The sequence below is a fragment of the Mus caroli genome, unplaced genomic scaffold, assembly GCF_978045245.1.
Source record: "Mus caroli unplaced genomic scaffold, Mus_caroli_1 scaffold_8, whole genome shotgun sequence".
In the NCBI taxonomy this organism is placed as follows: Eukaryota; Metazoa; Chordata; class Mammalia; order Rodentia; family Muridae; genus Mus; species Mus caroli.
Window position 1 is genome coordinate 40,241,226 of NW_028227263.1, and position 15,912 is coordinate 40,257,137.

The following is a 15,912-nucleotide window of genomic DNA, read 5'->3' on the forward strand; positions in this document are numbered from 1 at the left end:
GTGACCCCCCTTTCTGAAGAGAAACAGAGGAGGAGTGAATGGGGAGGGGAGGAGAAATAAGAGGAGAGGAAGGAGAGGAAACTAAGGTTGGGTATAAGATTAATTAATTAAAATATAAAAATAAAAAAGTACTTTGAGTTATAATAAAGTTACATCATTTGCTCTTCTCTTTTCTCCCACTAAACACTCCCATTTACCCAGCTTTTATTCTTTTTCAAATACATGGATCTTTTTCTTAATGTGTGTGTGTGTGTGTGTGTGTGTGTGTGTGTGTGTGTGTGTGAACATGTGTGTGTGTTTAAAATATATGTTATATATTATAATATCATATATCATGCATGTATATATATACATATACGACATACAGGCACACACACACACATATATATATTCTAGTATATTCTAGGCTTCCCCCAAAACAGCTACCTAGCACTAGTTTGCTTCTCTGCCTGCAATGCCAGATAGAGCCAGGAACTAGACATAAAAGGACTACTCAGCTGTCATTCCCCCTCTGTCTCTTACTCTTATTCTCCCTCTCCCTTGCCCCCTTCATTTACACTTACTCTCCCTCCCCCTTCCCCTCCATCTTCCCTATCTCTTCCTCACATGTTCCCAGCCAAACTCTTCTGGTCCTCTCTCTCTCTTTCTACCATTCTTTGTCCCTCTTTCTCTGCCTCTACCCCTTTCAAGGTCCCTTCTCTGCTTCTGACTCCCTACCCCCAATAAACTCCCTTTTATACTAGGCCTGTCACATGCCAATTATTCCTCAGGGGAACCTTAGAATGTTGTGCTAAGGGACTCCATCTCACTGAAGTATATTGCATTTTTTAAAGCACAACTGATGCTAGTATCCAACAAAACAGCTTATGCTGAGAACAACCACAATGAGAGGTTTCACACACATGAAATTGTTTTAAAATACACTTGAACAATTACATGTGAGGAAACATTAGTAATACATATTTCTGGCCACACAGCTGACAATTTCTTAGGTCAGGACACAAACAAAACTAACTATAATATGTTCCCCACAGAGCCATGGCAACAGCAAAGTGTGTCACTGATGAGTCTCAGCTAAAAAGCAGAATGAAGCACAATCTCCAGGAGATGCTGACAGAAGTGGGACTGTCTGTTGACTACTGGTTGCCTAAGCTTCAGGAAGATCTGGGTGTCACCTCTGCACAGGCCTTACAATATTTAGACAGGAACGACCTCCAGAAGCTGAACTCCCAGACAAAACACACATGGGAGAAAAGGGCTCTGGAGAATTTACTGGACTTCTCACAGCCAAACAGTGTTGCAGAGCTGCAAGAGACTCCAGGGAAGATGATAAAGAACAGGCAGAGGCAGGCAGGTCAGGCACTGCAGGCTCTGAAAGCCTTGCAGTCAGAAGGGAAGCACAGAGAGGAAGAGGCAGTGAGGAGAAAAGAAGCAGAGCTGAGACAAGCAATGGAGATCCCTGAGGAGTGCTGGCCAAATCCTGAAGTGTCCCTAAAAGACATTACTGAAATAATGGAGAGACATCTCAGTCACATGGAACAGACTCTGACTCACAGTCAAAATCTCTCAGATGGAGACCTGGTAAAACGGGCATCTGGAGGGCTGGCTCTGCAGGGAATTTATAAGACCAACCACCCAAGAAGCTTAATTCAGAAGAGAGAAGAGCTACTCAGTGTCCCTAAGCAGTTCTCATTTGTTGGCTCAGAACATGGCACCAAAATAAAAACGATGGAATTTTCATCTTTTCAAGAACAAGCCATGTTTACACAGACTATAAACATGATGGGTTTTAGTTCAGCCTCCTTGGTTAAAGGTGAAGGTTGGCGATGTAATCTAGAAGCTGGTATGGGTCAAAATGAACAGAGAGCATCTGAGAATACACACCAATCCCATTCAGAGCAAACTTATTTTTGCTCAGCCAGGTTCAGCTACATCCCATTGGCCACCTGCCATTTTCACATCAATGATCTTCAACTCTCCAAGGCTGCTCTCCAGGATCTAAAAACTATTGAAGAACTCCTGGAGCATACTACAGACCACCCAGATGGACTACCCTTACTAAGGCACAGGGCTGAAAACTTTTTCCACAGGTTTGGCTCTCATGCTAACCAGGGCCCTCTGCAACTGGGTGGAATCTACTGCTGGAAAGCCATTTCAGAAGGTTTCAAAAGAGAGCACTTGGCTGATGTAAAGCAGCAAACCAGAGAGTCTTTGAATATTTATATTACAGGTAGTTATACTGGCTTTGGAGTTAAAGTTGGTGCAAGTGTTAATATAGCAAACTCAAATTCAAAAACAGCATCATTCAGTACAACTCATCTACACTCTCAAACCAAGGTACAACTATCTGTAGCCCAGATAGGTGGACCAGCAGAAGCAGATGGAATTGCCCAATGGACAGCTGGCCTTGTAGCTAGCAATCAAACCTGGTCTGTCATTGATAGGGAACTGCAGTTGGTACCTATTTGGGACATCATCCTGTCCAGTCACAGAACTGAATTTAAGAATGCTCTTCAAGTGGCCAACTGCCTAAAAGACAACTACACTGCTCTGACTGAACTAGATGCCCAAATTCAAGAGGGGGAAGAATTTCTGACTGCTAGAAAAGAAGCTAAGCTTTTCCTAGAGGATGTGAAATGCTGGGAGGTTTCTGATCCTGAAGAACAGCTTGCAAAGTTAGTAGATTTTATGCAAACATTGAGTCAAAAAATAAAAAGTTATAACATTTGGATTAATACATGTCTCAGAGATCGGGATCTGCAAAAGTTTCTAATAAACATTGTCAACTTCTGCGAAAATTCACCCACTTATAAAACTCACTTTATTAAATCTCATTTGTGTAGCCTTCTAGAACCTCATGTCTACAAAGTTACAAACTTTCCTCAGGCACACTCCATCATACAGTGGATCAATCAGTCAGAGTCAGAAGAAGAACAAGTCAAAATTACCTCATTTTCTGAATTCATTAAAACTTTAAAGAAAACCCACAAAATCCTGATAGAAATAAGTTTCAAAAATGACTCCTCAGAAACAGTGGAAGAGGCAAAGAAACTGGCTACATATGAGGTCACCACAGTTCTTGGCTCCTTCTTGAAGTACCTCAGAGAAACACAGCAGACAGACATGCAGCTGCTGCTACTCTCCATTGCAGCTGGTGCAGGCTATCAGTTGGTAAACAGTATTTTTCAGCCTCTTCTGGGGTGTCAAGAGTTAAACTTCCTCTTGGAACAAATGGAGAATAGCCAACAAAAATACCAAGAGCTTAAAAATATTTGCAATTACAAAGCCCAGGCATTCCTGGTGCTCACAGCTCTAAGAGCCACAGTTGTAATCACAGATCTTTCTACAGAAGAGAAAGGACAACGTTTGACATTAATACAACAACATATGGGGACACTGTTGTCTGAAGAAGTTGCACATGTTCTCACAAAATATGAAGAACATCATGACTGGGAAAGTCTGGAGAATGATTTGAGATTACTCATTGAGGGGGACTATAAAGCCACCACCCATTCCTTACAAATGGATGAGGTAAAAAAACAATTGCAAAGTCTCTGCCATGAAAAGAAACAGACCTATAAACAAAAAAGTAATGAAAACAGAACAAAGGAAATGATAGAAAATGGGCCTTTCCTGGACTTACTCCAACATCTAAGCCTAGACAATTACTATCCAAAAAGGATGAGCAGAGCTGACTTCCATATGATCTATAAAACCTCTGTGTACAATTCACAGCCAAGGTCTGATAAAGAACTTCCATTCTATTACCTACAAAAGCTACTGATGTTGGATTATGGGTTCAGATATCTTGTAGTCAAAGATGATGAAAACCTGAAAAAACAGATCTCCATCGGTTCCTCCAATCATGAAAATGAAGATTTTGATCCCTATGAAGATGTCTTTAAAGACAATGACAATCCTGACAATCCTTCAGACACTGAGTCCTGGCCCCACATTCACCCAATGGATATCCAGATGGCCATTTTACACTGTGCAGATGATCTTGCCAGGCAATATATTTTGTCCAAACTTTCCATTTGTCAGTATGCACTCCCCCTTGTGGTACCAAATCCCAACACTTCTCAAATTGAATTTTATCTCTGGTCTCTCAGACAAATTAGGAAAAGTTGGCAAGATGCAAGTAAATCTCCACAGGACAAGAGCTACAGTCACAAGAATCAGCAGATGTGTCATGTCTCTACCCCCATTGTGTCCTTCATTAGGGTTGGAAATGGCCTCTCTGCTTCCAAATCTCAGATCATGAACTCTCTTCTCAGTAAACGTAAACATGATGTGTTTTTTCACAGACATTGCAGAGGAAGCAACAAACATTGTCTCCTGATGGGGGGAGTGGTGGAAATCTGCTGGTTCTGTCCTGCTGGAAAAGGTGAGGACATGTTTGACAATTGTCTGACCTTCACCAGTCTTCATGGAGATGCCAAGGAACATACCCAACAAGTCAGCTTCCTCCAACATGTCTCTTCTATCATTGTGGTCCTCATGTCAGTTTCTGATAACAATAAAGAAAACCAAAATCTTGTCAGACACCTCTGTCAGTCATCAACACCTTTGATCTGCTTGATTGATGACAAAGAAAAGACCATAGCAAATACTTCAGATAAAAGAATGAGAATTGGTATCAAGAATAGAAATGAGGCAGAATTAACAGAGGAGCTCACCAATGCCATCAAATATTTTCTAGAGCTCTCTAACACTACTCTCAGTTTAGAGGACTGTTCACAGACAGCTCGAGAGCTAGGATTCATTATTGATGAAGACCAGAGAGACTGCAAGGAAGCCAAAGAAAAGGCTCAGACTCTAATGGGCCTCCTGGAGGAATACAAGTTATCTCAGACAAAAGAAAATTTACTACCTCTTCAAGGACAACTTTGGCACCTTTGGTGTAAGAAGGACAAAGAATTCTATCATTTGAGAGAAAAGGGAAATCGGAGCATTGAACAACACAAGAGTGAGATTGAAACACAAAAAAGAATAATTCGATGTCAGCAGTTGGAAAAAGCCTTTCCTCTCAATGATTTGATGCACTCTGTTCTTCAAGTCCTCCAAGACTATTCAGAAATGCATAATAAACTCTACTTTTTACAGTGGCTGACTCTGTTTTTTGACAACCTGACAAAAGAACACCTGGAAAAATTACATGAAAGGCAGAGATCTTTGTGGTTAAGCATACAAAGAGAAAAGCAACAAGCACAGAAGAGCAACTCCCTGAAACTCTGGCAGAAGCAGATAGAAGCCATTTCCACAGAGATTCATGACTGTACTTTAGGAATTGAGCACCTTCTTCGAGAAGTTGGCCAGATCTATGAAGCTCTGGAAGAAACTTCCTCCTCTAGAGATACCTTTTTTCTCTGCCTCCCTCAAATTGCTGCAGACCTGATGATAGCTGGTGTTCCCATTGAACTAATGGATGGGGATGCTTCATATGTGCCTCTAAGGTGGGTAGCAGCTATTTTTGACAAGATCTCAGAGAAAGTTGGTGACAAAGGTCTGTTTGTTCTCTCTGTCCTTGGCCTGCAGAGCTCAGGGAAGTCTACCCTGCTGAATGCCCTGTTTGGTGTGCAGTTCACAGTCAGTGCAGGAAGGTGTACCAAGGGGGCCTACATGCAGCTCCTGAAGGTGGAAGAGACATTCACAAAAGAACTCGGCTTTAAATATGTGCTTGTTGTAGACACAGAAGGACTTCGGGCTCCAAAACTCAACAAATCTGAGAATTGGGACAATGAGTTGGCAACTTTTGTGATTGGCCTTGGAAACTTGACTCTGATCAATATTTTTGGGGAGAATCCCTCAGACATTCAGGACATTCTACAAATATCTGTTCAAGCATTTCTGAGAATGAAACAAGTAAACATCTTCCCCAGTTGCCTCTTTGTCCATCAAAATGTGGGAGAAGTTACAGCAAAAGACCAAACTATGGAAGGTCGCAGGAGACTGGAACAGAAACTGGATGAAATGACAGCATTGGCTGCTGAGTTAGAAGAGTGCTCAAACGTAACCCGCTTCAGTGATGTAATTAAGTTTGATGCCAATCAACATGTCTACTACTTTGCTCACCTCTGGGATGGCAATCCCCCAATGGCTCCTCCCAATCCTCGCTATAGCTACAATGTCCAGGAACTAAGGAATGAAATTCTTTCAACTGCCCAGCAGGAATCTAGGGGAAGGATCTTGAAAATATCAGATTTCAAATTCAGAGTTCGAGATTTGTGGAAAGCCCTTGTCAGTGAAAACTTTATTTTCAGTTTCAGGAACACCCAAGAGGTCATAGCCATAAGCAAACTGGAAACAAAGTATAATGAATGGGCCTGGGAGCTAAGGAGTCATGTACTGGACTTACAGAATCAGCTGATCAATCAGATTCAAAATGGGAAAATCCTGACACTCACATCTAATTTACTAGAGGATCCACTCAGCAGGAAATATAAAACCATCAAGGAAGAATTTGACAAATATTTTGAAGAAGACCCAGATAGTGAAATATTGGTTCAGTGGAAAGAAAACTTTGGAGAAGATCTACTATTCCTTAAAAGAAAACTTATTTCAGACACCAGAGAGAAATGCAATGAACATATCAGTCTTAAAAAAAGCCAAGAAATACTTGATAATCAAAAGCCACAATATGAAAATCAATTGTTAGTGAAGAGCAGAGAGTTAGCTTTAATTTTGAAGGGTAAGGAATTAAGTGATGAAGAGCTGCATGAGAAATTCAGTCAACTTTGGACAAGTTGGATTTATGATGTATCTTCCAGTGTCCCTCATGTCACAGAGCCTAACATTGATTTGGACTCTGAAATTATACTTTTTAAATATTTTAAGAAGGACAAAAATATTGTGGAAAGACTAAAAATAAAGTCTGGAGAAACCTTTAAAATCATGTATGACAAACATATTCAAATGAAAAAACAATACCTTTTATGTAGAAAGAGTTTAGAAACCTGTCATGTTGAATCCATCAAAAAGACAACCAACAACATTCAGTTAAAATTTACAGAAACACTTACAAACATTTGGAAAAAAAAGTGTGATTACAGTCAAAATTACTTTCATGAAATCTTGAAGATCATAGAAAACGAGCTGAAATCTGAACCCTGTGAGGGAGACTACACATTTACCAAAGACTACATCATTGACTTATCCTTATACTTATTCCAAAGAGCATCCAAGGATTTCAAGAAAATGCACGAGGCATTCAAGACTGCAAATGACCCTGTAATCTATCTGGAGAGAAAGAAAGATGATTTCTTTATGAGTTTTAAGATCTCCTGCCAAGGTGCCACCTCAATCACATCCTTTGTTGACTTCCTATGGCTCAAGCTCACTCCTGCTATCTCTGACAGCATATGGAAAATAATGGTTCAAAAAATAGCTGGAGACATGCGAGTCACCTGCCCTGAATTCAATGGAAACAGAGCTAACCTGGAGAAACATATTCTCTACTCTCTAGCAGAAGAAGAAAATTTTGATAAATACTGGAAATACATTCAAAAGCCAAAGGAATTTTTCAGGGATTACATTAGAGACCACATTACAAGATACTGTTTAGAAAAAGAGAGTGAAAAAATAAAAACATTTTTAAACATAAGTTTAGGTGACATCAAGGCTACCATCCTGTCTGCCATTCAAAACTCCACAAAGGTAGCTAAAGCTAAAGGCAGTAGTGCATCTGGCTGGCTGGATTTGTTCTGTGACCACCTAGGGAGCAACCTGATCTTCCCAAGGAGAGAACTGGTAAGCATAGAGCACCAGGAGCTAATGGATACTGAGTTCCTCAAAGAAGCCATGAGCAAAGCTTTGGATCCTGCAATGAGTAAAGTAGAAGAGGATTGTTCAAGTATGCACATGGATAAAATTGTTCCTGACATTGAGAAAATTCTCTCTGAACATCTCTGTGGCTGCTGGAAACAGTGTCCTTTTTGTAAGGCAGTTTGTACAAACACCATTCCCCAGCATGAAGGAGACCACAGTGTGCCATTCCACCGTCCTCAGGCTGTCAGTGGCTGGCGTAGGCATAAAACAGACCACTTTGTCATTGATTGTTGTACTAGTTCAGTAGCAAGTAATCATTTCTTTATTTCACATGATCTACAGGAATTCCCATACAAGAAATATAGAGAAGCAGGAGGTGATTATGCCACATGGAACATCACTCCAGACTCATCTACCCAGCCATATTGGAAATGGTTTGTCTGTCATTTCAGATCAAAGCTAGAAGAGAATTATGGCAAAAAATTTACAGGGAGAGGTAGTCTTCCAGATTTATGGACCAAAATCACAAAGGAACAAGTCCTGAATGACTTAAAAAAACAATAACACACAGACAGAACACTAGATGGGACAAACAAATTTTACTTCAGCCAAGGGAGCCTAATGGAAAACACCATGCAGGAGGAGATGCAGTAGGCAGGTGAGCTTCTTTGAAATAGACCACTCTATTGGGCAATTTTCATGCAGACCAATATAAAGTTAAACTGTCATACAATATGATTGTTTAGATGAATTAATGATTTTATAGAATTCCTTAATTGATTTAAATAGTTTAAGGGAGCTAGGATATATGATAGAAAGTTTAAGAAGATGAATTAATTTGTTCTGCTAAATAGATATGATAAAGTTACAATTAAGAGAAGAATGTGACCCTTCCCTTGTAGAATAGTGAGGGCTACATAGGTTTGAAAAGGAGTACAATGACCTTTCATTCATTGCAAGTGTGTAATAGTGCTTAGAAGAAGAAAATAGGCTTGGGACAAGTTAATGCTCAAAACATTCATTCTAGGTTGGGTCTGAGTTCCTGGATTTTGTGATCTAGAGATATAGTCACAGGTTTTGGTGGGCACCATAAAAAGGCAAGGTAATGAACAAGGAGTAAATAATTCAATTATTAGTATAGAATAGAGAATAGGTGTTTAGCCAGTCTAGCTGAAAAAGACTTCAAAAATAAGATGTAAAAGATTGTTTCTTCATAAATACAGATTGATCATCATCTAAGCATATGGAAAACTTGCTACTGTAGACTTGGCTTGCTTAAACATTGTTATTCAATAAGAAAAGAATTATGGCTTTAGGTTTGCTATGGAGAAAAAGATGAGAGAAAGATGAGAAATGCTTAGGTATGAGTTTCAAAAGAGAAATACACAATCAATACTCCTGTTGTAATTTCCTTTTGTGTGATGATTTTATTGTCTTATTGAAGAACATGTGTTTTGTGATTATTTTTAGAAAACTTGCAACTTTTGGCTATGAGGTAATTTTTGTCAGACATAGAAAACTTTGTCTTAGTTGGTGTTAAAAGGCTAAGAGAAAAATAAAGTTGTTAGAGCTCACTTGTTGGACCTTGCTTCATCCACCACGTGTATGAGCATGTGCCAGCTTTACATTGTCTACAATCACACATGCCCTCCTTGGGTCATTGACATAGCTAGTCTTCAACATCCTCATATCAATTCAGGTTACATTATAAATTAAAAAAATAGAAATAAATTAGCTACTATTGCAAGACTTGAAGATTTTCTATGAAAATGATTTTACCTCTCTCTGATTTTTTATCTAATGCTTTATCCATATATACTAAATATGTTAATGTTCTATTGTTTTGACTTATTTTTTTTTCCTTGTTCACTTTGACTTTGGTTGTTTTCTCTCTTTGTTCTTATGGGAGAGTATTGTTCTCTTGTATTTCTTATTTTTTGTTTTTTTTATTGTATGTGTTGTTTTATTTGAAAGAAATAAAGAATAAAATTGTATTGGTAGGGAAATGAAGAGTAGTTGAAAGGAATTGGGCGAAAAGGATATCATGATCAAAATATAGCATTTGAACCCCTCAAAGTTTACAGAGACTGGGCCACCAACAATACATGGGCTGGTGTTCGGCCCTCTGGCAAACATGTAGCAGAGGACTGACTTGTCTGGCCTCAGTGGGAGAGAATGCACCTAATTCTAAAGAGGCTTGACACCTGAGGGTGGGGGATACTAGTAGGGATGAGGTAAAGGTGAATGGATTTGTGGACGATCAACCCCTCTGGGACAAAAGGGAAGGGAAACGGGATAAAGTTCTCAGTGATGGGGAGCCATAAAGGAGACAACATTTGGAATATAAATAAATGAAATAATTTAATAATAATTTTAACAAATGAAAGAGGAAAGAAAAAGAGAAAAAATTTAAAAGATTTTATTTATTTTATTATATATAAGTACACTGTAGCTGTCTTACAAGTGATTGTAATCCACCATGTGGTCACTGGGATTTCAACTCAGGGCCTCTGAAAGAACAGTCAGTGCTCTTAATCACTGAGCCAATAAAACAAAATGAAAATAAAAATTAGAGCCTGGTGTTATATATAGGTCTGAGAAAAAACAATTCCTGAAATTCTATTATGGTGATCAGGTAAAAAAAAAAATGGGGATGGGGCTCTTCCGGTCAGAAAAGCACCTGGGAAGCTAGGGTGCAGGGTCGGCTGACACTCGCCAGCTACCCACAACACCCGCCACAGGATCTTAAGACTTCTGGTGAGTGGAACACAGCTTCTGCTCCAATCCAATTGCGCGCGGGACCTGAGACTGCATTAGTTAGGGAAGCAGAAACCGGCCTGAGTAGGGCCACAGGCCTCATCCGGCCGGATCAGCACCAGGGGAGCTAGAGCGCAGGGTCGGCTGACACCCACCAGCTACCCACGACCCCCGCCACAGGATTTTGAGACTGCTGGTGAGTGGAACACAGCTTCTGCTCCAGTCCAATCACGCGGGACCTGAGACTGCTCTGGTTGGGGAGAGAAAAATCCGGCCTACATAGGGCCACAAGCCTCTTCCGGTCAGAAAAGCACCTGGGTAGCGAGGGCGCAGGGTCGGCTGACACTCGCCAGCTACCCACAACACCCGCCACAGGATCTTAAGACTTCTGGAGAGTGGAACACAGCTTCTGCTCCAATCAAATTGCGCGCGGGACCTGAGACTGCATTAGTTAGGGAAGCAGAAAACCGGCCTGAGTAGGACCACAGGCCTCTTCCAGCTGGACCAGCACCGGGGTACCGCCAGCTACCCACGACCCCAGCCACAGGATTTTGAGACTTCTGGTGAGTGGAACACAGCTTCTGCTCCAATCTTTAAACAGTGACAACAAAAACAACTAACCCCAGAGATTACCAGATGGCGAAAGGTAAACTTAATAATCTTACTAACAGAAACCAAGACCACTCACCATCATCAGAACCCAGCACTCCCACTTCGCCCAGTCCAGGGCACCCCAACACACCGGAAAAGCTAGACACGGATCTAAAAGCATATCTCATGATGATGGTAGAGGACTTCAAGAAGGACTTTAATAACACACTTAAAGAAATACAAAGGAACGCTGGTAAACAGGCAGAAGACAGTAAAGTGGAAGCACAAAAATCCCTTAAAGAATTGCAGGAGAACACTGCTAAAGAGTTACAAATCCTTAAAGAAAAACAGGATAACATAATCAAACAGGTAGAAGTCCTTAATGAAAAACAGGAAAACACATCCAAACAGATGATGGAAATGAACAAAACCATACTAGACCTAAAAAGGGAAGTAGACACAATAAAGAAAACCCAAAATGAGGCAACACTGGAGATAGAAACCCTAGGAAAGAAATCTGGAACCATAGATACCAGCATCAGCAACAGAATACAAGAGATGGAAGAGAGAATCTCAGGTGCAGAAGATTCCATAGAGAACATCGGCACAACAATCAAGGAAAATGCAAAATGCAAAAAGATCCTAACTCAAAACATCCAAGAAATACAGGACACAGTGAGAAGACCAAACCTACGGATAATAGGAGTGGATGAGAATGAAGATTTTCAACTCAAAGGACCAGCAAACATCTTCAACAAAATTATAGAAGAAAACTTCCCAAATCTAAAGAAACAGATGCCCATGAACATACAAGAAGCCTACAGAACTCCAAATAGACTGGACCAGAAAAGAAATACCTCCCGACACATAATAATCAGAACAACAAATGCTCTAAATAAAGACAGAATACTAAAAGCAGTAAGAGAAAAAGGCCAAGTAACATATAAAGGCAAGCCTATCAGAATTACACCAGATTTTTCACCAGAGACTATGAGAGCCATAAGATCCTGGACGGATGTTATACAGACACTAAAAAGAACACCAATTCCAGCCCAGGCTACTATACCCAGCCAAACTCTCAATTAACATAGATGGAGAAACGAAAGTATTCCACGACAAAACCAAATTCACGAATTATCTCTCCACGAATCCAGCCCTTCAAAGGATAATAACAGAAAAAAACCAATACAAGGACAGGAACCACGCCCTAGAAACAACAAGAAGGTAATCCCTCAACAAACCTAAAAGAAGATAGCCACAAGAACAGAATGCCAACTTTAACAACAAAAATAACAGGAAACAGCAATTACTTTTCCTTAATATCTCTTAATATCAATGGACTCAACTCCCCGATAAAAAGACATAGACTAACAAGCTGGCTACACAAACAAGACCCAACATTTTGCTGCTTACAGGAAACTCATCTCAGAGAAAAAGATAGATACTACCTCAGAATGAAAGGCTGGAAAACAAAATTCCAAGCAAATGGTATGAAGAAACAAGCTGGAGTAGCCATTCTAATATCTGATAAGATTGACTTCCAACCCAAAGTCATCAAAAAAGACAGGGAGGGACACTTCATACTCATCAAAGGTAAAATCCTCCAAGAGGAACTATCAATCCTGAATATCTATGCTCCAAATACAAAGGCAGCCACATTCATTAAAGAAACCTTAGTAAATCTCAAAGCACACATTGCACCTCATACAATAATAGTGGGAGACTTCAACACACCACTTTTACCAATGGACAGATCATGGAAACAGAAACTAAACAGGGACACAGTGAAACTAACAGAAATTATGAATCAAATGGATCTGGCAGATATCTACAGAACATTCTATCCTAAAACAAAAGGATATACCTTCTTCTCAGCACCTCATGGTACCTTCTCCAAAATTGACCACATAATTGGTCACAAAACAGGCCTCAACAGATACAAAAATATTGAAATTGTCCCATGCATCCTATCAGATCACCATGGACTAAGGCTGATCTTCAATAACAAAATAAATAATAGAAAACCAACCTTCACGTGGAAACTGAACAACACTCTTCTCAATGATACCTTGGTCAAGGAAGGAATAAAGAAAGAAATTAAGGACTTTTTAGAGTTCAATGAAAATGAAGCCAAAACATACCCAAACTTATGGGACGCAATGAAAGCATTTCTAAGAGGAAAACTCATAGCTCTGAGTGCCTCCAAAAGGAAACTAGAGAGAGCACACATTAGCAGCTTGACAACATACCTAAAAGCACTAGAACAAAAGGAAGCAAATTCGCCCAAGAGGAGTAGAAGGCAGGAAATAATCAAACTCAGGGGCGAAATCAACCAAGTGGAAACAAGAAAAACTATTCAAAGAATCAACCAATCAAGGAGCTGGTTCTTTGAGAAAATCAACAAGATAGATAAACCCTTAGCCAGACTCACTAGAGGGCACAGGGAAAGCATCCTAATTAACAAAATCAGAAATGAAAAAGGAGACATAACAACAGATCCTGAAGACATCCAAAACACCATCAGATCCTTCTACCAAAGGCTATACTCAACAAAACTGGAGAACCTGGATGAAATGGAGAAGTTCCTAGACAGATACCAGGTACCAAAGTTGAATCAAGATCAGGTTAATGATCTAAACAGCCCTATATCCCCCAAAGATATAGAAGCAGTCATTAATAGTCTCCCAACTAAAAAAAGCCCAGGACCAGATGGGTTTAGTGCAGAGTTCTATCAGACCTTCACAGAAGATCTAATCCCAGTTCTTCACAAACTATTCCACAAAATAGAAACAGAAGGTACTTTACCCAACTCATTCTATGAAGCCACAATTACTCTGATACCTAAACCACAAAAAGACCCAACAAAGATAGAAAACTTCAGACCAATATCCCTTATGAATATTGATGCAAAAATCCTCAATAAAGTTCTTGCTAACCGAATCCAAGAACACATCAAAACAATCATCCATCCTGACCAAGTAGGTTTCATCCCAGGGATGCAGGGATGGTTCAATATACGGAAATCCATCAACGAAATCCAGTATATAAACAAACTCAAAGACAAAAACCACATGGTCATCTCGTTAGATGCGGAAAAGGCATTTGACAAGATCCAACACCCATTCATGATAAAAGTCTTGGAAAGATCAGGAATTCAAGGCCCATACCTAAACATGATAAAAGCAATCTACAGCAAACCAGTAGCCAACATCAAAGTAAATGGTAAGAAGCTTGAAGCAATCCCTCTAAAATCAGGGACTAGACAAGGCTGTCCACTTTTTCCATACCTATTCAACATTGTACTTGAAGTCCTAGCCAGAGCAATTCGACAACAAAAGGAGATCAAATGGATACAAATTGGAAAAGATGAAGTCAAAATACCACTCTTTGCAGATGATATGATAGTATATATAAGTGACCCTAAAAATTCCACCAGAGAACTCCTAAGCCTGATAAACAGCTTCGGTGAAGTAGCTGGATATAAAATTAACTCAAACAAATCAATGGCCTTTCTCTACAAAAAGAATAAACAGGCTGAGAAAGAGATTAGGGAAACAACACCTTTCTCAATAGTCACAAATAATATAAAATATCTTGGCGTGACTCTAACTAAGGAAGTGAAAGATCTGTGTAATAAAAACTTCAAGTCTCTGAAGAAAGAAATTCTAGAAGATCTCAGAAGATGGAAAGATCTCCCATGCTCATGGATTGGCAGGATCAACATTGTAAAAATGGCTATCTTGCCAAAAAGCAATCTACAGATTCAATGCAATCCCCATCAAAATTCCAAATCAATTCTTCAACGAATTAGAAAGTGCAATCTGCAAATTCATCTGGAATAACAAAAAACCTAGGATAGCAAAAACTCTTCTCAAGGATAAAAGAACCTCTGGTGGAATCACCATGCCGGACCTAAAGCTCTACTACAGAGCAATTGTGATAAAAACTGCATGGTACTGGTATAGTGACAGACAAATAGACCAATGGAATAGAATTGAAGACCCAGAAATGAACCCACACACCTACGGTCACTTGATCTTCGACAAGGGAGCTAAAAACATCCAGTGGAAGAAAGACAGCATTTTCAACAAATGGTGCTGGCACAACTGGTTGTTAACATGTAGAAGAATGCGAATCGATCCATTCCTATCTCCTTGTACTAAGGTCAAGTCTAAGTGGATCAAGGAACTTCACATAAAACCAGAGACACTGAAACTTATAGAGGAGAAAGTGGGGAAAAGCCTTGAAGATATGGGCACAGGGGAAAAATTCCTGAATAGAACAGTAATGGCTTGTGCTGTAAGATCGAGAATTGACAAGTGGGACCTCATGAAACTACAAAGCTTCTGCAAGGCTAAAGACACCATCAATAAGACAAAAAAACCACCAACAGATTGGGAAAGGATCTTCACCTATCCTAAATCAGATAAGGGACTAATATCCAATATATATAAAGAACTCAAGAAGGTGGACTCCAGAAAGTCAAATAACCCCATTAAAAAATGGGGCTCAGAACTAAACAAAGAATTCTCACCTGAGGAATACCGAATGGCAGAGAAGCACCTGAAAAAATGTTCAACATCCTTAATCATCAGGGAAATGCAAATCAAAACAACCCTGAGATTCCACCTCACACCAGTCAGAATGGCTAAGATCAAAAATTCAGGTGACAGCAGATGCTGGCGAGGATGTGGAGAAAGAGGAACACTTCTCCATTGTTGGTGGGATTGCAAGCTTGTACAACCACTCTGGAAATCAGTCTGACGGTTCCTCAGAAAATTGGACATAGTACTACCG

The 15,912-nt window shown here is 39.8% G+C and overlaps 1 protein-coding gene across 1 annotated transcript; it reads left to right on the forward strand.

The window, feature by feature from the left end:
- The first annotated feature begins 1,038 nt into the window (after window positions 1-1,038).
- On the forward strand, window positions 1,039-8,331 carry LOC110288757 (interferon-induced very large GTPase 1-like). Its single transcript, XM_021155016.1, has one exon. The coding sequence runs from the start codon at window positions 1,039-1,041 to the stop codon at window positions 8,329-8,331; it is 7,293 nt and encodes a 2,430-aa protein (XP_021010675.1).
- The last annotated feature ends 7,581 nt before the right edge of the window (window positions 8,332-15,912 follow it).